Source organism: Lepus europaeus, chromosome 18 (assembly GCF_033115175.1).
Source record: "Lepus europaeus isolate LE1 chromosome 18, mLepTim1.pri, whole genome shotgun sequence".
Classification (NCBI taxonomy): domain Eukaryota; kingdom Metazoa; phylum Chordata; class Mammalia; order Lagomorpha; family Leporidae; genus Lepus; species Lepus europaeus.
This window is the reverse complement of record NC_084844.1, coordinates 4,202,177-4,224,806: the sequence shown is the minus strand read 5'-3', so window position 1 is coordinate 4,224,806 and position 22,630 is coordinate 4,202,177. Positions and strand designations below refer to the sequence as shown.

The 22,630-nt window shown below is 62.5% G+C and overlaps 1 protein-coding gene across 1 annotated transcript; it reads right to left on the bottom strand.

Moving 5' to 3' along the window:
- Positions 1 to 1,076: 1,076 nt before the first annotated feature.
- On the bottom strand, positions 1,077 to 22,252 carry MXRA7 (matrix remodeling associated 7). The gene is made up of 4 exons (XM_062216169.1): positions 21,725 to 22,252; positions 10,621 to 10,693; positions 8,411 to 8,504; positions 1,077 to 1,874 (listed from the first exon to the last, which is right to left on the bottom strand). The coding sequence occupies exons 1-4, from the start codon at positions 22,250 to 22,252 to the stop codon at positions 1,760 to 1,762; spliced, it is 810 nt and encodes a 269-aa protein (XP_062072153.1). The 3' UTR covers positions 1,077 to 1,759.
- Between the last annotated feature and the right edge of the window lie 378 nt (positions 22,253 to 22,630).

Sequence of the window (22,630 nt, the reverse complement as noted above, 5' to 3'; positions counted from 1 at the left end):
GTCTCTCTCTCTCTCTCTCTGCCTCTCTTCTCTTTGTGTAACTCTGCCTTTCAAATAAATAAATAATTTTAAAAAGCAATATAAAAAAAGAAAAATAATGACGTACAGGATCCCTGGGATTTGAGAAAGGGAACAAACAATTCTTAAATTAAAAAAAATTAAATCATTGATAGACAAGATAAGATTGATAATTAAAGGGCGGGGGGAGGTGGGGGCAGGGGTTGTTACACAAAGAGAAGAGAGGCAGAGAGAGAGAGAGAGAGAGAGACAGAGGGGTCTTCCATCCGCTGGTTCACGCCCCAGATGGCTTAACTCTGCGGGTTAAGCTGCCACAGCTCACGGCAGAATGCCTGGGGCTGGGCCCTGGCTCCTCTTCCCAGGAAGGCACATCCCGGGCGGCAGCAGAGACGCTGACAGTTGGATCCCTGCCATCTGCGTGGGAGGGCAGGAGGCAGTTCCCGGCTGCTGGCCTGGGCCTGGAGCTACTGTGGGGAGCGAAACAGCAAATGGAAACTCTCTCCCTCTCGCTCTCTCGCTCTCTCCCTCTCTTTCTCTCTCTCACTCTCGCTCTCTCCCTCTCTCCCTCTCTCTCTCTCGCTCTCTCGCTCTCTCCCTCTCTCTCACTCGCTCTGCTTTTCAAATAAGTACATAAAAGCCAGCGCTGTCATTTGGCTGTGACGGCGGCCCCGGAGCACCGGCAGGCCAAGCGGCAGAGGAGCGACATAACCGCCCCAGGGAAGCTCCTGAGGGCTCCCAGCTCGGAGCGAGGCACTGCCCAGTGACCACGGCTGGCGAGCAACACGTCACGCGTTCCGTGCGGTGTCATTCGGCTTTATTTGGAAACTGTTTCTAAGAACTTGCGTGGGCTGCCTCTTGCAGACTGTGGGTTTTCCTGCCAGGGAGGCCATCAGCCTGTGTGGCGTGAGGGGGCCACCACCGTTTCCATCGTCATCGTCACTCGTTCGCCCGCTCACCGGAGCGGGCGACACCCGGTACCCCGGGCGCTCCTGCAAGGCCACGTGGGCACCTTGTTGAACGCTTTCCGGTGAGGTTCTGTCTCCACACACAGGCCCGCCTTCTTTTTACTTTAAAAAGTTTTTATTTGAGAGGCAGAGGCACAGAAAGCTCCGATCCTCCGATCCACTTCCCGAGTGCCCGCGGCAGCCAGGACTGGACCAGGCCACAGCTGGCGAACCAGGAACTCAGCTCCAGTCTCCCACAGGGGTGGCAGGGAACCAGTTCTCAGGGCCACCGTGTGCTGTCTCCCAGGGTGGGCGCCGGGAGGAAGCAGGAGGCAGAGTGGGAGCCAGGGTTTGACCCCAGGTACTGTGACGTGGGCTGTGTGTCCAGTGGCGTCTCCAGAGTCCAGTCCTGGGAAAGCACCCCCTGCAGCCATGAGGGCACGGGCGATTGGGCCCCTCCACCCACAGGGGGAGCCCTGGATGGAGCTCCTGGCTCCTGGCTTCACCGTGGACCAGCCCTGGCCATCGTGGCCATTCGGGGAGCGAACCAGCAGATGGAAGATCTCTCCTTCTCCCTCTCTCTGTGACTCTGCCTTTCAAATAAATAAATCTTTAAAAATATGGCAACAGCCTCAGGCCCTGGCCTACGCAACAGCTGGAACCTCACCAGCAGGCAGAAGCCGAAGACGGTCTCGGCCGACGCTATAGAACGATCGACAAATCTATGCCACGCAGTCTGGACGCCTGACAAGCTACAGAGGCCTGGGTGCAGCAGGTGCTGTGGCGGCAGGGCCAGCCTACATGTCGTAGAGCCGCAGCTGCTCCCGCACGTCGCCCTCCGACATCTCCCCGAACGTCTCGCTGTTGTCCCGCATGAGCCGGAAGATGGCGGCCAGCTGTTCCTTCTGCAGTCTGCCGAGGAGAAAGCACAAGAGGACAAAGACGCCCCTGACGCAGGGAGGGAGACGCGCGGGCCGGGCCGCTCCCGTCCCCAGCCCCACGATAAGAAGAAAACACAGAGGATAAAACGGAACCCACGCGGGAGTGGTCTGGCGGGACGCTCTCCACTCCAGGGTTTTAGGCACTGGGTGGCTAAGTCGCAGGCTCACCGTGGAGGCCTGGGAACTCCAGGGCTCCCCTGGGGGCACCGTGCCTCAGTTTCCCCACTTTATCAGGCCTCGTTTTATTGTTAATGGCGCATGTCCCGGTGAGGCACCCAGGAGTGTGTGTCCCAACAAGGGGCTTCAGAGCTATTGCCACAGAGGTCAGAGACAGCCTGCGTGCAGAGAACGCCGCGGGTGTGGACAGCGGGGCCTCGGGCACGAGGGTGCCCGGCAGAGGAGCAAGGGCAGGCGTTTCCAGATGTGCACAGACGCCCGGTGCATCAGGGGACGCGGGAGGCCCAAGACCGGCCTCAGTGTTGGCTCCGCGCGGCCTCTGGGGCCGGGAGCATTTTCCTTTCTCTCCCTCCCTGAGGCTCAGCCACACCTCGGGTGCCGGCCTGGGACAGCTCCCCCGGCACACACACGGCGAGCAGGGGTGGGGACACAGTGCTGTTGCAAATGCCGCACCAGGATGGTCTCCTGCGCCGCTGGGGCCCCAGGCTGGTCCTCGTGGCCGCATCTCCCTACTCATCTCACCGCAGGCCGGGCACCTGCGGGGCCAGCCCTCGCAGCCCCTCCCTGCCAGGGAGTCACGTTCCACGCTCATCCGGTGCGAGCTGTGGCACAGCTGTGAGGCCAGCAGCAGCCGTCACTGCCCAGGGCCAGGAAGGCGGGGGGGGGGGGGGGGTCTTAGACGTCTAAGAAACAACGGGGCTTCACAAAGGCCGTGGAAGAAAATGTAGGGCAGGGGGAGGGCGTTTCACCAGCGGCTGATTCTGCCTGGGACACAGGTTCTGCCTGGGATGGGGTCCTGGCTGCTCCACTTCCACCCCCAGCTCCCTGCTCGCGTGCACAGTGGGAGGCAGCAGGTGACGGCTCAGTACCTGGGCTCCTGCTATATAGGTCGTGGGAGACCCGGATTGAGTTCCGGCTCCTGGCTTCACTCTGGCCCAGCCCTAGCTGTTGGGGGCGCTGGGGGAGTGAACCCAAAGATGGACGATCTCCTCTCACTCTGTCACTGTCTCCTCTCTCTCTATATTTACCTTTCAAATAAAATTAGGATTGATAAGTTTGGGCAGGAAAATAGTTTTGAAATCCATGCATCGTTTTTATCATTTTTTCATAATATGCATTTGCATGAATTGCTTTTGGAGAGTCTCTCAGATGCATGAATTTAAAAATCTTTTGCGCACCAAAATAAACATCGTCTAAGTCCATTTTCCAAACACTCTGGGAAGCGTCCCGTTCCTGCTGCAGCGGCACCGGCCTGACGCCCCATCTTCCGCCTGCCACACGGGACGTTTCCCTCCCTGAGAAGATTCTAGGACTGGGTACCGGAGTCCCAGCTCCCAGCCTCCTTTGTCACCCGGGAACGTGGTGCCTGCAGTCAGCTCCCCGTGTGGGCGCACGGGGCTCCGAGCTGTACCTTGTACCCCAGGAGCGGAGGCCCAGGGAGCAGGCTGCGCGGGGCATGCGTGCGTGCGCGTCTCCCCGTGTGGGTCTGTGTGTTCCCGCCAGGGCGGCCCTGTGCCTTCGCCCTCTGCCGGAGAGTAACAGGCCCCAAAGTGAACGCGGCCTCACGTTCTATGGGACTGAAACAAAGCCAGCTGAAGAAACACACGGTGGCCGATGTCATCTACTCAAAATTTATTGGACTGAATAAAGGCTAAATACAGGGCTCCAAGCCACCGGGAGGCCAGCGGGCTCGGGGGCCGCAGGCCGCGGTCAGGAAGTCTGCAGACAGGCCTCCACGGCCACGCGTGGGCGAGTCACGACTTAGGTACCCACGAGACACCAGCCTGGGGAGGGACGCTGGCACTGCCGCCTGGGGACGGGGCTGCGTCTCGCACTTGTGGGCGTGGGCTGCGTGGAAGGCATTGGCTGGCTGCGTCCCGCCCAGAGGGAAGCCCCTGGCACTGGGAACGGGCATCTCCTGGCCTGCCTTTACATGGAAAACCTTTTTTTTCTACAAACTTTAAAAAAAAAGAAGAGTTTTAACCAACACATCTATGAGCTGAAAATCTGTGGGTATAGTATAAATGTCAGATACAAAACTCCAAGAAACTGATCTGGTGCTGGTCTCGTTGTGTGGCCAGTCTCATCTCTGAGACCCTCCAGCCAAAGGCAGGGTCCAGCGCCCCGTGCTCAGTGAGCCCTGTTATTGCTTCTCGGCGGGGCTGGTGGGGACGCCAGGGCCAAGGCGTCTGGGCGCGAGAGGCCTGGGTCCAAGGCTTCTCTAATGGGAGATGGTTCCCGCGGCACTGGCTCTTTGCTGCCCGGTATCAACGGGGCGCCTGTCATCCCTCCCCAGAGAGAGGCGGGCCGCAGGGGAGGGGAGCTGGTGGTGAGCGCCTCCCCGGGCTGTCCCACCTCAAGGTCTTTTGTGTCCTGGCTTCAGTGAGGAAGAGGAGGCTGGGAGCCTGAACTCAGGGCTACCTAAGGTGGGAGGGGTGGGGTGAAGGAGCCTGAGCGGGGGTGGGCTCAAACTCAGGACCGTCAGCTTGACAGGGCAGAGCCAAGGGGTCCCCAGGATCCCGCCAGCCCACATAGCAGACTTGTGGGGAGCCCGTGGGGGTCCTTGCTGGGGTTCCCACTTTATCTCTTAGGCTTTTAGGGTGCCCAAAGGAAACACCTGTAGGAGGAGGCTAAGGGTAACTTCGTTATTCTTCAGTTCTGCAAAGAGAAATAGGGAGAAAAGAGATCATGTATGTCATTCATCCCACCTCACGGGTGCCGTGGGAGCGGAGACGGGGAGGCGGGATGAGGAAGGGGAACGTTTGGAACTGCAGAAGCCACGTGGGGCGCTGGTTTCTCAAACACGCTGTTCGTGCCTGGAGCAAGACCGGCTCTGGCACCATCAGAGCGTGCACTGCCCTGGGCTGATTCTGCCCAGCTTGGCTGCCCACGGACGCACCGAGCATCCGTGGAGGTACCTGGGTACCTGGGCAACTGAGTCCTGCAGCCTCTCTGATCTCCGCCCGCGTGGCTGGGCTCACGAAGTGCCTATCGTCCTAGGTCATCTCCGATTCCCCCGGGCTGGGTTTTGTCCCCTCTGTGCTCCCCCACAGTCCGTCAAAGACTGGCCCAGCTTTCTACGCGGATTTTCACGGGAACAGGTGTACTTTGTCCCTCTGGCGCCCCCTTCTGGAGGTGGGAGTCAACGTGCATTAACAGGCCGATTCCAATGCAGGCCTGACTGATGGACACCTGGGCAAGAACCAGGACAGCTGTGGGGCCTCCGCCTCTCCCTGGAGGAGGGCAAGACACCTGCCCGCGGAGTTGTGTGCGCTCCCCAAAGGGCCTAGACAGCGGGGCAGAGCTCCGAATGCCGAAGCCGGGGCTCTGCTCTGTCCGTGCCAGCCCAGCCTGTGATAATGGAGGAGCCAGCAGCCTCGTTTTTCTCTGCCCTGCCAAGCCACGGGCCAGCAAGCCATGGGCCAGCAAGCCATGGGCCAGCAAGCCATGGGCCAGCCAAGCCATGGGCCAGCCAGGCCGCCGGCCAGCCAAGCCGTGCCAGCTTCACGGGCTCTGGGAGGCGATGGGGAGGCCGCTCCCCTGGGGCGGGGAAGGGGGAGTGAGTGAACCCACTGGGCAGAGGGAGACCCAAGGGGGGGGCGGACGTGCAGGGTCTGAAGCAGCCGCTGCCTGCAGATTACAGACCCGACCACTTTCTGCCCTCGGGGCTGACGGACCTCGACGGCACTGCCCGGGTCAGCACTCGGAGAGCCCAGCCGGCACCTCTGCCCCTCGGCCCGCTGCGAACCCAGGCCTCTGGGGAATGCTGGGGCCGGCAACCACGGAGGAGTTAGGCTCTCGACACGAATGCGTTGACTGAGCGAATGCATTCAAAGCCGGGGCGGGGGACGGCACAGCGGCACAGCGGGCAACGCCGCCACCTGCAGCACCAGCATCCCATGTGTGTGCCGGCTCAAGGCCTGGCTGCTCCACTTCCACTCCAGCTCCCTGTGATGCGCCTGGGCAAGCAGCCAAAGGTGGCCCAAGTGCTTGGGCCCCTGCGTCCATGTGGGAGATCTAGAATAAGTTCCTGGCTTTGGCCAGGCCCAGCCCCAGCCATTGCGGCCATTTGGGGTGACTCTCCTCTCTCTCTCTCTCTCTCTCTCTCCTCTCCCTCCCTTTCTGTCACTCTGCCTTTCAAATATATAAATATTTAAAGAAAAATAAAGTTGCGCTATGCATCCTTAACCACCTTGCAACTTAGCAGGGGCCCTGAGTGCCAGGAAAGGAATCAGAAAACAGACACAGAGCTGGGGAGGGAGGAACTTGGCAGGCAAAGAAGACAGTGGCGTGACGACAGCACGCGTGTCACTGTGGCCGGCCCAGGGCAGCTCTCCGCACGCAGCTGGGAGGGGTTCTCCCAGCCCCCGGGGGAGCTGTGGGATCGGAGACGAAGACACAGCCAGCCCAGTAGCCTCTGCAAGCCCAAGAGTTCCCGCGGGAGGGGTGGGCGTAGCATGGAGGGCCCCACGCAGCACTGGGGCCGAGCACATGCAGGGGAGGGAGCGGGCGGGTGTCACAGGCAGGGAGGGCCGTGGGGCGCATGCTGGAGGGCGGGCAGCCGTGGGGGTGGACATGAACTCCAGCCTCTCCTCGACTCAGGCTGGGTGCAGATCAGCAGTGGGGGCTCCTCCCTCACCCCGGAGCAGAGGCCTGGGCAGGGTGTGGGAGGGGTGGAGCCGGGGTTGGGGGGCGGTGCAGGGCCTCCTCCGGCCCTGGGAAGTCTCAGCTCTCGGAGGTCCCGGCTCTGATCGCGGGGAGCAGTAGCACTCCAGTCCCCGCCTGAGGCCTGGCCCGCCATCCACCACCCGGCCTCTCCTGTTCTAAGGGTCCACCCAGGTCCACCCAGGTCCACACAGGGCAGGGGCCTGCGAGGCACGGTGGGTGGCTCAGGCCTTCCCCCACCCTCCTGTCCAGGGCCACAGCCCCCTTCTGCAGAGGGTCAGGTACTGTTTAAGATTCGTGGGCCAGACGGTCCCTGTGGAAACAACCAAGTCTGCCACCAGGACGGACGGACGCAGACCACCGGAAAACCAGTGGGCGTGGCTGGGCTCCAGGGGCACTGGACTGACAGCAGCAGGCGGTGGGCTGTGGGCGGGGACCGGCCAGCCCTGGCTGTGATCACAGAACCCTGCCTGTTCTGTCCCGGTCCTGGGGTTTCTGCCACGCCCTCCCCAGGGCCAGACCCAAGCCACATCAGCCATGTGACAAGGCCGCTGGGTGACCACAGCCCATTCCTGTGGCGCCCGAGGCCCCAGGACGACAGCCCCCTACCTCTTTAGCACAGCATCCAGCCGGCCCCCCCCCTGGGGGGGGGCTCCAGGAACCTCCACCCCTGGGGAAAGGCCCCTCCCTGCCAGCGACCCCCGCCCCCCTCGCTTGAGAAGAAGGGCTCTGGAGGGGCGGACCTGGACTTCCAGGTTACAAGGTGGTGGAGGAGGGGAGGCTGGGACCACGGGGACACAGGAGCGCGGGATGGGGGGCCTGCTGGCCTGAGAAATCTGTCTCCTTACCAAAAGGGTACGCAAGCAATTTGTGGCTCAGGACCTAGGGAACTCGCTACAGGGAAGTGAGGTCAGAGGTAAGCTCAATCCTGAAATACAAAGGCAGCAAAGCGAGTCACACCGGGCTTCCGAAGCGCTGACGCCAGCGCCACCCAGCCACCCAGGCCTGAGCTCTGCCTTCCGCCCCGGCCCCGAGCCCTGTGCCTCTGCTCACCCCGCCGGCCCCTCGGGGTTACCAGGCTCAGAAAATGGTGCTGCTGCCCCTGGGACTTGTGCTTGAACCGCAGGCTCCAGGCAGCTCCCGTGTGCCCAGGGTCTCGGGACAGCCCACCTGTGCCCCCCACGCATCCCCGGCTGCCCCACACCCCTCAGCCGTGGGCCTGGAGTGGGGAGAGGATGCCGAGGGAAGACCAGAGGGCCCAGGGGGCGCAGGGGGGTGTCCTGCCGGCAAGCGGGCGGGGGAGGCCCCAGTTCTGGCTGGCAGCTGCCCTGGCCTCCAGCTCCCCAGAGCAGAACAGATCCAAAATGACACCGCGGGCCTGGGCGGGGCCGGCGGCCCTGAAGTGATGGATCAGTTCTGTCAGTGCTGCCGTGGGCTCCCTGCACAAGTGAGCAGCCAGCCGCCTGCCTGGGGGCTCTTTGCTGATGTCTCATTTTCTTTTATGTGGGGGGGGGGGACCAGCAGCAGCGGCAGGCCGCCCACCTCCAGTCCCCAGGGGCCTCCTCCCAGCCAGGGCCTGCAGGGGTGGAGCCCGGCCCAGAGTCAGCAGGCAGGAAAGACCCCGACCCCTAAAGGAAGAGGCAGGGAGTGGGCGGGGCTCCCTACCTCTGCTCCTCCTCCAGCTCCTCTTTGGTCATCATCTTCTTGTACTGGTTCCCCCTCAGCTTCCCGGGGCTGTATTTGAAGGAGAAGGCATCTCCTACGGAGAGGAGGCTGGCTCGGACGCTGTGTCCCCCCTCCCCCACCCCACTCCCACCCCGGCCAACTCGGCAGCCCCCTTCCCTCTCCCTGGGCGGGGAGAGGGCCGGGCACATCGCCAGCCGCCCCAGGGCTGGATGCTCGCAGCTGCCTTGTGTCACCTGCACGTGAACTCAACCGCTCCAGCCCAGGAGCTCCCCTCCAAGGCCAGGCTAGCCGGCACCCCCCGCGCGCCCTGGCACCTGGCGCCGGCCGAGCCGCAGCCTGCAAGCCCAGTGCGCTCCATGCCAGACAGGCGGGTGCAGCCTCTCTGGGGAGGCTGGCTGGGCCCTGTGCCAGGGCCCAGGGCCACTGACCTCCTCCTGCCCGCTCGGTGAGGCAGGCCTGCTGGCCAGGAGCCTCCCATCGGCCGGTGTCTCTCTCTCTCACTGTGCCTTTCAAAAAAATAAATAAATCTTGAGAGAGAGAGAGAGAGAGCGAGCGAGCTGGCCGGCGCCCTGCAGGCTCCCTCGCCCCAGCCAAGTGCCGGGGCTAGACCGTCCCCTCGGGAGGCAGCTACCACGTTTCTAGCATCATTCCTCCGTTCGTCATTCATTCCTGGGTATCTAGCGAGCCCCGGGGTGGGTGCTGGAGTTAGAACGTCCAGCAGGCCAGGGAGTCGCTCCAAGACACAGCCTGGACGGGCACTCAGCCTCGCTGGGGAGGCGCACATCCCACGATGGAGGCCTGACTTCAATACTCACTCCAACACTTTTTTTTAAAAATACGCCGTGGCTCACTTGGTTAATCCTCCGCCTGCGGTGCCGGCATCCCATATGTGCACCGGGTTCCAGTCCCGCCTGCCCCTCTTCCAGGCCAGCTCTCTGCTGTGGCCCGGGAGTGCAGTGGAGGATGGCCCAAGTCCTTGGGCTCCTGCACCCACATGGGAGACCAGGAGAAGCACCTGGCTCCTGGCTTCGGATCGGCACAGCAAGCCGGCCATGGCGTCCATCTGGGGAGTGAACCAGTGGACGGAAGACCTTTCTCTCTGTTTCTCCTTCTCACTGTCTGTAACTCTAACTCTCAAATAAATAAAAATAAAATAAAATATTAAAAAAAGAGAGAGAGACTGAGCTCCTGCCGCGCGTGTGGGACCTGGGCTCCGGGCGTTGGCAGGGCCCAGGCTGGCTGTTGTGGGCATTTGGGGAGAGAACCTGCACATGGGAGCTCTGTCTGTCCGAGAAATAAATAACAATTTAAAAACAGCGATGCTCGGCTCCGGCCGGAGCGCGGCGGGGGCAGGTCTGGCTGGCTGGCTGTGCGCTTCCTGACCGGCCGTACCCAGATGCCTCCGATTCCCAGTGTGAGAGGCCCCTGGGGAGCGGGGGAGGGGGCTTCCTCTCTGCCTGCCTGAACCCTCTCGGGGAGATAATTTCAGCGCCACTAATCAATTAGCCCCGGGAAGCAGAGCTGCTCCCTGCAGAGGGGCGGGGCCCACCCTCTCTTCCGCCAGCTGAGGCCTGAAGCCCCTCCCCACTCTGCTGAGTTAAGTGGTGGCAGGAGAGGCTGGGAGCGGGTGTGGTGGGTGTGCCCTGGGCCACTTCAGGAGCCTCCCCCTTGTCCCCACCGTGCCCCCCCCATGTCCCTGCAGCCAGCTCAGGCCACGGGACAGGAGCAGACCCCAGGGACACAGGAGGAAGTGCAACGTTCAAAGGAGGTGGGCGGCAGGCGGTGGGGAGGGAGGGTCACAGGGGAGCAGGTCCCTCCATCCACACCCCTCCTGCTGCCTCTCACACCCCAGCTCCTGGCGTCCCTGGCGAGTGGCAGGCAGGTGTGGGGGGTCACAGGGGAGCAGGTCCCTCTGTCCACACCCCTCCTGCTGCCTCTCATACCCCAGCTCCTGGCGTCCCTGGTGAGCGGCAGGCAGGTGTGGGGGGGTCACAGGGGAGCAGGTCCCTCCGTCCACACCCCTCCTGCTGCCTCTCACACCCCAGCTCCTGGCGTCCCTGGCGAGTGGCAGGCAGGTGTGGGGGGTCACAGGGGAGCAGGTCCCTCCGTCCACACCCCTCCTGCTGCCTCTCACACCCCAGCTCCTGGCGTCCCTGGCGAGCCCGGCCCCAGCCCCGCTGTGCACTCACCATCCTCCTCCTCAGGCCCCTCGGGGGACAGGGGGGACAGGCCCTTCTCACTCTCGGAGTCCTGCTCCTCCTCCTGGAAGACAGAGGTGGGGTCAGCGCCTGCCTGCGGTGCCAGTCACCTGGGGCAGTGGGGAGGGCCGGCGGGAAGCAGGGAGAGAGGAAGGAGCCTTGAAGATCGGGGTGACCTCACCAGCACCAGCACCTGTCCTGCAGCCACTGCCAACCAGGTGGAGGCGGTGACGCCAGTGCAAACCCGGGTGGGCGAGGGGCGGGGAGCCTGCACCGAGGACCACACTCTGACCCGTGCCTGCAGCCTCTGAGCCTGACCCTCCCCAGCCTCCGGAGGTGGGCTCGGGACCCCGTCCACCAGCTGGCAGACGGCACAGGGCAGGTGCCTGGATGAAGCTGCCTGGTACCGCAGCCTCCCCCTCTGCTCCGTCCGCGGCCCTGGCTGCCTCCATGTCCACCTCCCCAAAACTGCAGCTCCGCCTTGTTGGCCGGGGCCTCCCCCGCACACAGACACGGCGGCCAGATGGCCAGAGGAATGTCCCCGGATGGCCTCGGTGCTGCAGAATGAGGGGGGACGTGCAGATGGGCTCCAGCTCGCGGGCCGCAGGGCACAGGGAGGGGCGGACGGGGGAGGGTGACCGGGACTCGGAGGCCCGGCGGGCAGAAGCAGCTGCGTTTGGAGAGAGGGAGCACGGCCGGGGACAGGCTGCTGGGCAGTGGGGGTGGGGGCAGCGTGGCGCACTGCATACCAGGCTTAGCCAGCCGCAGCCTCCAGAGCAGGCTCTGGGCCCAAGAGAGAGGCACAGTTCCCACAAGCCCCGCGGGGGTCAGAAGAGGCAAAGCTGAGGCCCTGAGCCCCCAGAGCAGCTGTGCTCACTGCCCGGAAGGCCACCAGGGAGGAGCGGCCATGGTTCTCAGCGCCTGCCAGTGGGAGCAAGGCTGCCGGAGCACAGGTCAGGACTCGGGCTGCGGTCCACACCCGCCCACTTGTCACCCAGCAGAGCGCCCGAGCTGGCGCCCTCTGGGATGGAGATCTCCTGCCCCAAGTCTGACTGTGCACAACAGAAACCAAGACAGAACGAAAACCAGCCTCACGTGGCGCTAACCACACTCTGGAGATTATTCTGTTCACCTGCGCACCAGAGCACCGACTCCTGGGACGTCTCAGCACGCGGCTCCCACGCAGCGCCCAGCACTGCCAAGGGGGCGTGGCTGTGCACCTGCCTGACAGCGAGGTAAGACGCACACACTCAGGCTCACAGGCACAGAGCAGAAGTCTGGAGGAGCCGGTGCTGTGGCACAGCAGGTTAAAGCCCTGGCCTGCAGTGCCGGCATCCCTATGTGGGCGTCGGTTCGAGTCCAGGCTGCTCCACTTCTGATCCAGCTCCCTGCTGTGACCTGGGAAAGCAGCAGAAGATGGCCCAGGTCCTTGGGCCCCTGCACCCGCGTGGGAGACCTGGAAGAAGCTCCTGGCTTTGGATCGGTGCAGCTCGACTGTTTCAGCCATTTGGGGAGTGAGCCAGTGGATGAAGACCTCTTTCTCTCTCTGTAACTCTGTCAAATAAATGAAATAAATCTCTAAAAAAAAAAAAAGTCTGTGGATGGACTCCCAGGAAACGCAGCAGTGGCCGTCTCCCCATCTTCGCTGCCCACTCTGATTCGTGTCTTCTAACCACATGCATAGAACACACTCACTCCATACATTCTAAAAAATGCTAATGGTGTCTTGGAACAGTGAGACTGGCAGGTGTTTTAAAATTTTCTTCTGGGGGCTGGCTGGCGTTGTGCCATAGTAGATAAAGCCACCGCCTGCGATGCCAGCATCCTATATGGGCGCCAATTTGAGTGCCGGCTGCTCTGCTTCCAATCCAGCTCCCTGCTAATTCCCCTGGGAAAGCATCGGAAGACGGCCCGAGTGCTTGGGCCCCTGCACCCACAGGGAGACCCGGATGGAGTTCTAGGCTCCTGGCTGTGGCCTGGGCTACTCCCTGCCATCTGGGGATTGAACCACAGATGGAAGATCTCGATCTCTCTCTCTCTCTCTCTCTCTCTCGTCTCTCAGTCTCGCTCTGTTACCCTGCCTCTCAAATAAGTAAATAAATCTCTGTTAGGTTGGCGCCGTGGCTTAACAGGCTAATCCTCCGCCTTGCGGCGCCGGCACACCGGGTTCTAGTCCTGGTCGGGGCGCCGGATTCTGTCCCGGTTGCCCCTCTTCCAGGCCAGCTCTCTGCTATGGCCCGGGAAGGCAGTGGAGGATGGCCCAAGTGCTTGGGCCCTGCACCCCATGGGAGACCAGGAGAAGCACCTGGCTCCTGGCTTCGGATCAGCGAGATGCGCCGGCTGCAGCGGCCATTGGAGAGTGAACCAACGGCAAAAAGGAAGACCTTTCTCTCTGTCTCTCTCTCTCACTGTCCACTCTGCCTGTCAAAAAAAAAAAAACTCTGTTAAAAAATTAAAGGGGGTGTGGTGCTGCGTTGCAGGACCCCCGTGCCCAGGGCTTGGCGGTGTGAGACAAGACTCTGTTTCCCATGGGAGTGAGCGTCCTTGAGCACCCGGGAAGCATCTGGTTTTTCCTTTTAACTGGCATCTCTCTCTCCCTATTTTTTAAAAAGATTTATTTATTTTTATTTGAAACCCAGAGTTCTACAGAGAGAGAGGTCTTCACTCTGCTGGTTCTCTCCCCAGTCACAACAGCCAGGGCTGGGCTAGACCAAAGCCAGGAGCCAGGAGCCTCTTCCAGGTCTCCTACGTGGGTACAGGGGCCCAGGGACTTGGGCCATCCTCTGCTGCTTTCCCAGGCCACGGCAGGGAGCTGGACCAGAAGCGGAGCAGCCGGGATTCGACTGGCAGCCATACAGATGCCGCATCTCAGGTGGCAGCTTCACCGGCTATGCCACCGTGCCGGCCCCTACATGTGCAGTCTTAGACCCAGGTTTCAGGCCCGTGTGATTCGTCAGAGCAAGGGTTGGGGGCTGGGCTGGGTCCGAGGGAGGGAGGCGGCGATGCCCTTGGCGGGGTGTGAGCTGGGTGTACCAGGCAGCCGCAGGAGGGCACAGCCAGGCAAAAGGCTTGGAGGCTGGGGGTGCGACAGCCTCACCCCAGACAGCATGGAGGCAGGCCTAAGTGCCGAAAAACGTCATCGAAGGCTGGGGGCGGGGCCTGCAGCCCAGGTGAGGGCCACAACAGGTGAGGGCCGGCAGGTAGGGAGGCAACAGGATGAGCGCAGCACCCTGGAGCCGTCAGTGGGGGGCATTGGAGGGGGCAAGGCAAGAGGCAGGAGGACACCTGGGAAGAGGCTGGAGCCCAGGCGAGGCCGCGAGGGCTGAACCGGGAGGCCACTGGCCTCAGCCCTTGTGGTCTGAGTCCCTCTGCCCCCAGGTGGCTGTGCTCCCCGCCCCTGTCAGGGCCACTCTTGGGGGTCACATGGACCCAGCAGAGCACACAGCCAGGAGCAGGTTCATTCCAGGGCCTTGAAGGCGACAGGGCTCAGAGTGCTGGCCGCAGACCTCCTGCAGGGCCACCCCTGTGGAGTCCCACGTGCCCTGGGTCCTGAGAGCGTCACATGGCACTGGGGGTCAGGGCTCAACTGAGCCCCCAACCCCTTTCTGTGCCAAAGTCCCACACCCAGCTGCAATTCGAGACTGGGTCCTTAAAGTGGTGACAGTGCAAAGGAACCCGCTGGGGTGGCCCAACTCCACTCCCAGCAGGGGCCACGTGGCCGCACAGGGACACGCAGAAGAGATGAGGGGCTGGTGTTGTGGCACAGTGTCCCAAGCCACCACTTGGGACACCCACACCCGTATCATCGGAGCGCCAGTTTGAAACCCAACCACGCTTCTTCCAATCCCGCTCCCTCCTTATGCACCAGAGAAGGCAGCAGAAGACGGCCCAAGTGTTTGGGTCCCTGCACCCACACCCATGTGGGAGACCCCGAGGAAGCTCCTGGCTCCTGGCTTCGGCTTGGCCCTGCCCTGGCCATTGTGGCCATTTGGGGAGTGAGCCAGCAGATGGAAGAGCTCTGTCTCTCCCTTTCTCTGTAACCCTGCCTTCCAAATGAATAAAATAAATCCTAAAACAAAAAACCAAAGCAAGCGCTGGATCAGCCGTGGGTTATTCCGTCTCTGAACTCTACCTGGGGTGCGGCGCACCGCCGGCTCCAGAGAAAGACTGCGGGCCGGTGGGTGGCCTAGGGCAGGGAGAGAAACCAGACAGGGCAGGCGCTGTGGTCACTACTCATTTTCCAGCTCAGCTCTGGTCGGTCGAGCGCTGGGCCTGTCAGAGGAGCCTGGGCTGGGGGGAGGGGGCAGGGCCCCTTCCCTGCAGCGACGTGCCAGTGCGGCAGACAATGCACACCAAAATAAACGATGACCTCAGACGGGATTAAGTGCCTTGAAGAAAGCCAAAGAGGCCGGCACACGCGGGGGCAGGGGGGTGGGGACGGGGGTGGGGTGGGGTCCGCCAGCTGAGGGCCAGAGATGGGCGAGTGAGGAGAACAACCCAGAGAAGCAAGGGGGAGGCCCCTGTGGCGGGGTGGGAGCGAGGCTGAGCCGTGGAGGGGCTGTGGTGAGGGTCTGGAATGTACTGAGTGCGGCGCCAGCAGCCTAGAGACCTAAGGGGGTGGGGCAGGGAGGCAGGGGCTGAGATGCGGGTCTGGCCTGCAGGAGCCCGCAAGACGGGGGACACAGTGCCCAGGGCGACTCTGGGGCAGACGCAGGAACCTGAGGCAGCGCTCACCACGCAGGCAGCTGGCGTGGGGGCGTGGGGGTGGGGGCTCCGGGAGCGGGCTGGGCGCCGTGTCCTGGAGTGGGAGAGGCTGGGGCCGGGGGAGGCGGCCGTGGCGTCCATGGCCAGCAGCCTTTTGGCCGCTGCTGTGGGCAGGAACGCTTCCAGCAAGAGCAAAGGCAGAGCTGGGGGAAGCCACCGAGTGGTGGAGGGGGCGGCGGGGAGGGAGAGGGGGAGGCCAAGGCCAGCAGCACAGCCCACGCCCACACAGACGCGGAGCTCAGATCCTGGGCTCTGGCCGCAGGTCCCCGCAAGGACACAAACTCTCAGCTCCCCGGATTCAATCCTATCAGATGACCCGTGTCCGGCAATGTTCCCACAGAGGGGATTGGAGGACGGCAACGGCTTCAGAAAACCACCTGCTCCCCCCAGAGGACACCACCTGGGGGCAGCCCCCATGTCTGTGGGGAAGGAGCTGAATTCGTCTCCACCCTTCGGGATGGGGAAGACAGGCGGGGCTTGGCAAAAAGCAGACGCAGAGAGAACAAAATCATGTTGTCGGGCAGAGGCAGGCTGGGTGGCGGTGACCACGCCGGCGGGACACGCGGTAACAGACAGGCGGCCGGCTCTTCACTCCTCAAGGAGGCCTCGGAGTTTCCGCCAGCAGAGGGGACCCAGGGCAGGGGTCACTGCAGACCCCAGCTGGGGCTATTTCCTTGTCCCGCGATTCACGGGGGTCTGACCTGTAGCCCCTTGCTCATCTGTGGTTTCGGTTACCCACAGTCAACTGGGGTGCATGGAAAATTCCGGAAACGAACAATTCCTATCTTTTTAAATAACTTTATTACGATATGTTGATACAATTATTCTCCTATATCAGTTAGTGCTTAGCCTCTTTCTGCGAAACCAAACCTTATCACAGGTATGTACAGGCGAAAACAGCTTAATAGACTTGAATAATATCTATATTCTCAGGTGTCCATGGGGGGGGTTTGCAATGTCTCCCCAAGAGATAAGGGCACGGTGACTATAACACCAAGGTCACAAATGAGGTCCCTGCCGAGAACAGGCCCGGGTTGTCTCAGTCACAGGCCGGGCTGCCTAGAGGGCCAGACACGTGCTGCACGGGGGTTAAGCCTCTGCCTGCAACACCAGCGTCCCACAGGAGCACCGATTTGAGTCCCGGATGCTCCACTTTGGATCCAGATCCCTGCTAATGTGCCTGGGAACACATTTATTTATTTATTTACTTATTTATTTAAAGATTTATTTATTTATTTGAGAGGCAGAGTTGCACAGAGAGATTTTCCATCTGCTGGTTCACTCCCCGGATGGCCACAATAGCCAGGGCCAAAAGCCAGGATCCAGGAGCTCCATCCGGGTCTCTTATGGGGGTGCAGGGGCCCAGGCACTTGGGCCGTCCTCCACTGCTTTCCCAGGCCACAGCAGGGAGCTTGAATGGAAGCGGAGCAGCCAGGACTCAGAACAGGTGCTCCCTCCCCGTGGGGTGCTGATGTCACAGGTGGCGGCTTCACCCCCTGGGCCACACCACCAGCCCTGCTGCACCTGCTCTTTGAAGCTGTAGCACTTCTTGCTAAGTAGCAAGTTTAACTGACAGCTGAATGTTCTGTGTACAGCCAAGACTCTGTTTCCAAAAAAAGAACAAAGTTGAGTCATTGGGAAAATCCCTGAGCTTCCTTCTTAGAAGAAAAAAAATTAAACTGGGAGCTGAAACAACATCACAAAACGCCCTCGTGCACCTCGGAGCACATTCACGGCCCCTCCTCGGCTGCTGTGGGCACACGGTTCCCATTGTGTGTTCTGTTCTTTCCCTTACTCCTTTCACGCCGGTTGGCTAATTCATCCGATGGCCTAATTAATGGCCAGTTGCATTATTTCCAGTTTTCCCTCAGCAAATCACTAGGCCTGTTAGGAGCAGAAGGTTTGTACCCCCCACCCCCAGAACTTACACGCTGAGGCTCCAGTGCCAGGGCGTTTGAAGGCCAGAGCCGTATCTGGGGTTTGGTGAGGTCACGGGGCTGTGATGGGATCGGTGCTCCTGTTAGAGGCGGCTTCCTCCAGGGCTGCCTGGGCGAACCAAGGACAGAGCCCTCGGCCACAAGCTGAATCCGCCCACACCGTGGTCGTGGTTCCCCAGTCTAATCAGCCCTTGGCTGTGAGTGGCAGGACCCCAGAGTGACATGAAGATGCACGTGGCCCTCCACTCCCTGGCTTCAACTTCCGAGTCAGGACAGAGGATGGGGAAGGGGCTCACTGCCCCTCGACGGCTCGGGCGGCCAGGATCTCTGTGACTTCCAGGAGGCACACCTGTGTCCACAGGACAGGGCAGGGCAGAGGCTCGGGGGTGGATGGCCTAGCAGGAAGCTGCAGGGGTGCCCAGGGCCGAGCTGCCCACCGAGCACAGACGGAGGCTGAGCAGCCCAGTCGGCCTGAAAAACCAAGGCCCACTGGGAAATCCCCTTCAAGGTTTCTTGTCTCCAACAGTTTTTTTTTTTTTTTAAATGATTTATTTACTTATTTGAAAGTCAGAGTTACACACAGAGAGAAGGAGAGGTAGAGAAAGAGAGAGAGAGGTCTTCCACCCGATGGTTCACTCCCCAATTGGCCGCAACAGCCGGAGCTGTGCCAATCTGGAGCCAGGAGCTTCTTCCGGGTCTCCCACGTGGGTGCAGGGGCCCAAGGACTTGGACCATCTTCCACTGCTTTCCCAGGCCATAGCAGAGAGCTGGATCAGAAGTGGAGCAGCCGGGACTCGAACCATATGGGATGCCAGCACCGCAGACAGCGGCTTTATCTGCTACGCCACAGCGCTGGCCCCCCAACACTGGATTTTGAAAAAAATCCCTGGGCCAGCCTTGGCATAGGGGGTAGAGCCGGCATCCCACATGGGTACCGGTTCGAGAAGCTGCTCCATTTCCGATCCAGTTCCCTGTTTGCATCTGGGAAAGCAGTGGAAGATGGAACAAGTGCTTGGGCCCCTGCACCCATGTAGGAGACCTGGGAAAAAGTTCTGGCTCCTGGCTTCAACCTGGCTCAGCCCCAGCCATTGCAGCCATTTGGGAGTGAAGCAGGGGATGGTTCTGTATCTCTCCCTCTTAGTAACTCTGCCTTTCAAATAAAATAAAAATTTTCAAAAATCTCAAAGCTCCAGAAAACTGGGAAGAACAATACAGTGAACACTTGTACTCCCTTCACCTGGCTAAACCAACGGTGAACCTCCTGCCACCTTTGCCTTCGGTCCACACACACACATGGTCTGCGCATGTGCACCTGCTAGGACCACAGCACGCCACCCCGAAACATTCCAGGATGCTTCCTCCTGAGGATAAGGACGGTTTCTTACATAACCATGGTGCCAGGATCATACCCCCGGAATCCCATGTTGATCCAATAAAACCGTCTGAGACACTATTCCTTTAAAAATGTCCCCATTACCTCCAAAATGACCTGACGGCTCCCCACCCCCACCCATGGTCCGAAGTCCAACCATGGCGCAGGGGTAGCACTGTGGCGGTGGGTTAATTAAGCTGCCCCTCGGGACACTGGCATCCTACAGGGGAGTGCCGGTTTGAGTCCTGGCCGCTCCGCTTCCAATCCAGCTCCCCATTCCCACGTCTGGAAAAGGAGCGGATGAGGGCCAAAGTACTTGGGACCCTGCCACTCCCATGGGAGACCTGAACGGAGCTCCCAGCTCCTGGGTTGGGCCTGGCCCAGCCCCAGCTGTTGGTGCCATCAGAGGAGTGAACCAGAGGTTGGAAAACTCCCTCTCCCTCTCTGTCCACCTGCCTTTCAAATACATAAATAAATCAATCTTTAAAAAAAATACAACCGAGAATTCCGCCAAGGACCAAGGCTGGCTTCAAGTGTCACGTGGTGTCCGTGCCCATGCCCTGCCCTGCTCCTGTGTGTCTGGGATGCTGGCCAGCTGCCCTGTGAGGCTCCCTCCCTGGTGCTGGATGGAGCTAGGCTCTAAGCTGAGTTCTGGTACAGAGTACTGCTGGAGTGACCCTCGACCCTCTGCGAGGACCCCTGGCCGGGCACCCTACAATGCAGGGTCGGCCTGGTGATCCTCCACAAGTACTTCAGGGAGGGGACCAGCTCTTGTTCCAGACAATTCTCCGTGGGTGGGGTGTGCCTGGCGTGCTTCCTCCATGGCCAACCCCCACCCATCACCGTGGGGGCCGTGGAAAGAGGCTCTGGTGATATAATGTTCCTGCCCCCTCCTCTGACTCGGCCAGCGCTGGACAGGGGAGGGAGGAGCCCTCGCTCCGCAGGCCTCAGGCTGGTGGACCTCATCCCCAGCGGGGTGGGCCTCACCCCCCGTGCACCACCTTGTCCTTGGCCGTGCAGGGGCCCAGCGGGGTGGGCCTCTTCCCCCGTGCTCCACCTTGTCCTTGGCCGTGCAGGGGCCCAGCGGGGTGGGCCTCTTCCCCCGTGCTCCACCTTGTCCTTGGCCGTGCAGGGGCCCAGCGGGGTGGGCCTCTTCCCCCGTGCACCACCTTGTCCTTGGCCGTGCAGGGGCCCAGCGGGGTGGGCCTCTTCCCCCGTGCTCCACCTTGTCCTTGGCCGTGCAGGGGCCCAGCGGGGTGGGCCTCTTCCCCCGTGCTCCACAGCGGCAGCTGGAGGGTGCCTGCCCGGGCTGCTGATCCTCTCAGCCATGGGCCTGTCACAGGCAGCAGCTGCCCCAGACGCCCGGCCTGGCTGAGAAGAGGGGCCCTTAATGGAACACGGGGAGGAGGGAGATGAGCTACCGCTCCAGGCCCTGGCTCCAGCGGCTGAGAGCAGGGGGGTCGCCCGCCTCCTCCCTCCCGCCTCTCTCCCTGCACGAAGGGGGCTGGCTGGGGCATCACCCAGGCTTCCTAAGGCTCGCTTGAGTTACTCTCCCCAGGGCGCCTTCTTCCTGCTAACCCTCCACGCCGTGATCTTCGGCGGAAGGAAGTACCGGAAGCTCTTGAAAATGCCCGGGTCTATTTCGGCAGCTCCTTCTCTGGTTAAGTCGCCCCCGGGAAGGGCAGGGAGGGCGTGATGCCATCTGCATCCCCCAAGCCCCCACGCAGGGCTTCTGCACAGTCGAGTGCGCCCGCAGGCGTTGTGGGGGTGGGTGGGGGGCTTGCCAGCCCTAAGAGGAGGGACAAGCGCTGCAGTGCAGGACTGACAGACACAGAGTTCTCCCGAGGGGCGCTCTCTCAGGACGGGGTGCTGTGCAGGGACAAGCCACAGCCTTGGCGGGCCGGCCTGGGGCGTGAACTCCCAAGCGTTCTCCAAACGGCACACAGGCCCCCACAGAAGCGGCACCACGGACGCCAGGGCGTGCGGGAAGTTCTTCTCCCTAGGGAATTTTACGTTTCTGAGCGTGGCCGCCAAGGGACACAAGGCCAGTGTGTAAACGGCAGAGGCTGGGGGTGCCGATGCCTCCCGTCCCAGAGACAGGAATCCCAAGCACGGGAGCAAGCCCAAGCCATCACGTCCTCAGCCGTGTCCTCCCCGAGCTCCGGAGGCACAGCCACACTCGGGGAGGCACAGCCACACTCGCGGCTGATTAGAATCCTCTCCCAGCATGCAATTCATCACCCACTTGTCAAAGCTCCGGCTCCTGCCCTAGGGGTCTGGCACACCCAGCAGAGAGAGGCCTCTGGGCCCAGATTCCGCCCCACCCCCAGGGCGCCCTCCAGTGCAAACCACTGTGTCCAGCGAGGGCAGAGGGGGCACCTGCATGCCAGCAGCGGTCTCCCGGCTCCCACCCCCCTCACCTGAAAAGGGAGCTCAGGAGCCAATCCAGACAGGCCCATCAGAAGGTGCACAGAGCCAGCAGGAAGGGAGCCCAGCGGATGTCCGGAGACAAGGCAGTGAGGTCAGGGCCAAGCTGAGGGCCTGGGGCGGGGGCTGGGGGGACTGGCACGGGGGTGCCCAGCTGGGCGGCAGGAGGACTTTGTCCCTGGGAGCAGGTGAGGCTAACCCGCACCCCCCCACCCCCGCAGCCCGGAAAGGCCCAGACAATGACCCATCCTTTGGGCCTCACAGAAGCCGGCACCGACTCTGGATCCGGCTCTCAAACCGCCGGGACAGCTCTCCCCCTGCTACCCGCCCGGTCCACAGGCACGCGGATCCGCGAAGGTGGGCCCGGGTGGGTGTGGAGCCGGATCTCCAACCCCTGACGCCAGGCCGGGCGGGGCGGGCCCCGGGCCAGGGAAAGAAGGGAAAAAAGCCCAGCAAACTGGCCGGCGACGCTGCGGGACCTGCGATTCCCACCGCCCCGCGCCCTGCTCCCCCCAGCCCCCGCTTCCCTGGGGCGACCCGGCCTGGACGCTGGGATCCGGCGTCTGGCCCCCGGGGATGGGGTCCCGGTGCGTACCTGCCTCGCCCCGGCCGCCTGCTCCTCCGCCTGGGCCGGCGCGGCCGCGGGCTCCACGGGCTCCACGGGCTCCTCCGGCCCCGCGGGCGCGGCCGCCGGCTCTGGGGCGCAGGGCCCGGGCGGGGCTTCGGGAGGGGCTGCGCTGGGCTGGGCCGGGGGCGCGGGGTCCGGGCTCGCTGCCGCTCCTCCGCGCCGCACCAGCAGCCAGGCGAGCAGCAGCGCCAGCGCGGTGGCCAGCGCCGCCAGCAGCTCGGCCGGCGCCTCCATCGCGCCGCTGCCGCCGAGTGCCCGCCCGCCGGGACCCCGCGGGAGCCCGCTGCCGCGCCCCGCCCCGGGGCGGAGCCTCTGCTCCCGCCTCGCCCCCTTGGCCCTGGGGCTGGGGAACGGGATGACTCGGAGGCCGGGGACCCCTTGGGAACTAGACCGGGCCGCCCCCTTCCCGGCCTGGGCTTCGGCTGGCATCAGCTCAGCGGGAATGGACGTACAAGGAGACACAGCAGGGCTCGCCCAGGCCTTCCCCACTGCCATCTTCTAGCCAGCGACAGCGCTGTCCCCAGGAACAGCTCGGAACCCACAGGCCAAACAGCCGGCAGCCTTCAAGGCGAGCCAGTCTCCCCTCCTGGCTCTTCCTTGGGTAACTGGGTGGGACCGGTTTGCGAGCTCAGTGTGCCCCGCCACGCCCCGTCCCATCAGCGCCAGGTCTTAAAAAACAAATAAAAAAGCAGGGCTCCAGGTTTTACTTAGGAAGCGCCCGGTACTGTTCTGGAAGGTTCTGGCGTCCCAGGCAATCGCTGATCTGGACGCGATTCTCCTGGGTTAGACCCCAGCCTGGCTCGGCTTCCCCGGCAGCTCCTTGGCTGACCGCCAGCTGCCCTCCGGAGGGCGAGCGGCGCCGTTCCCTTTCCC

Bases quoted from the DNA above. Each gene is read 5' to 3' on its own strand.
- MXRA7 (XM_062216169.1), bottom strand. From the start codon at position 22,252: ATGGCAGTGGGGAAGGCCTGGGCGAGCCCTGCTGTGTCTCCTTGTACG. The intron at 10,694-21,724 runs GTACGCACCGGG...TCTGTCTTCCAG, and splicing joins AGGCGGCCGGGGCGAGGCAG to GAGGAGGAGCAGGACTCCGA. The intron at 1,875-8,410 runs GTAGGGAGCCCC...TCTCCTCGGCAG, and splicing joins GAGCTGGAGGAGGAGCAGAG to ACTGCAGAAGGAACAGCTGG.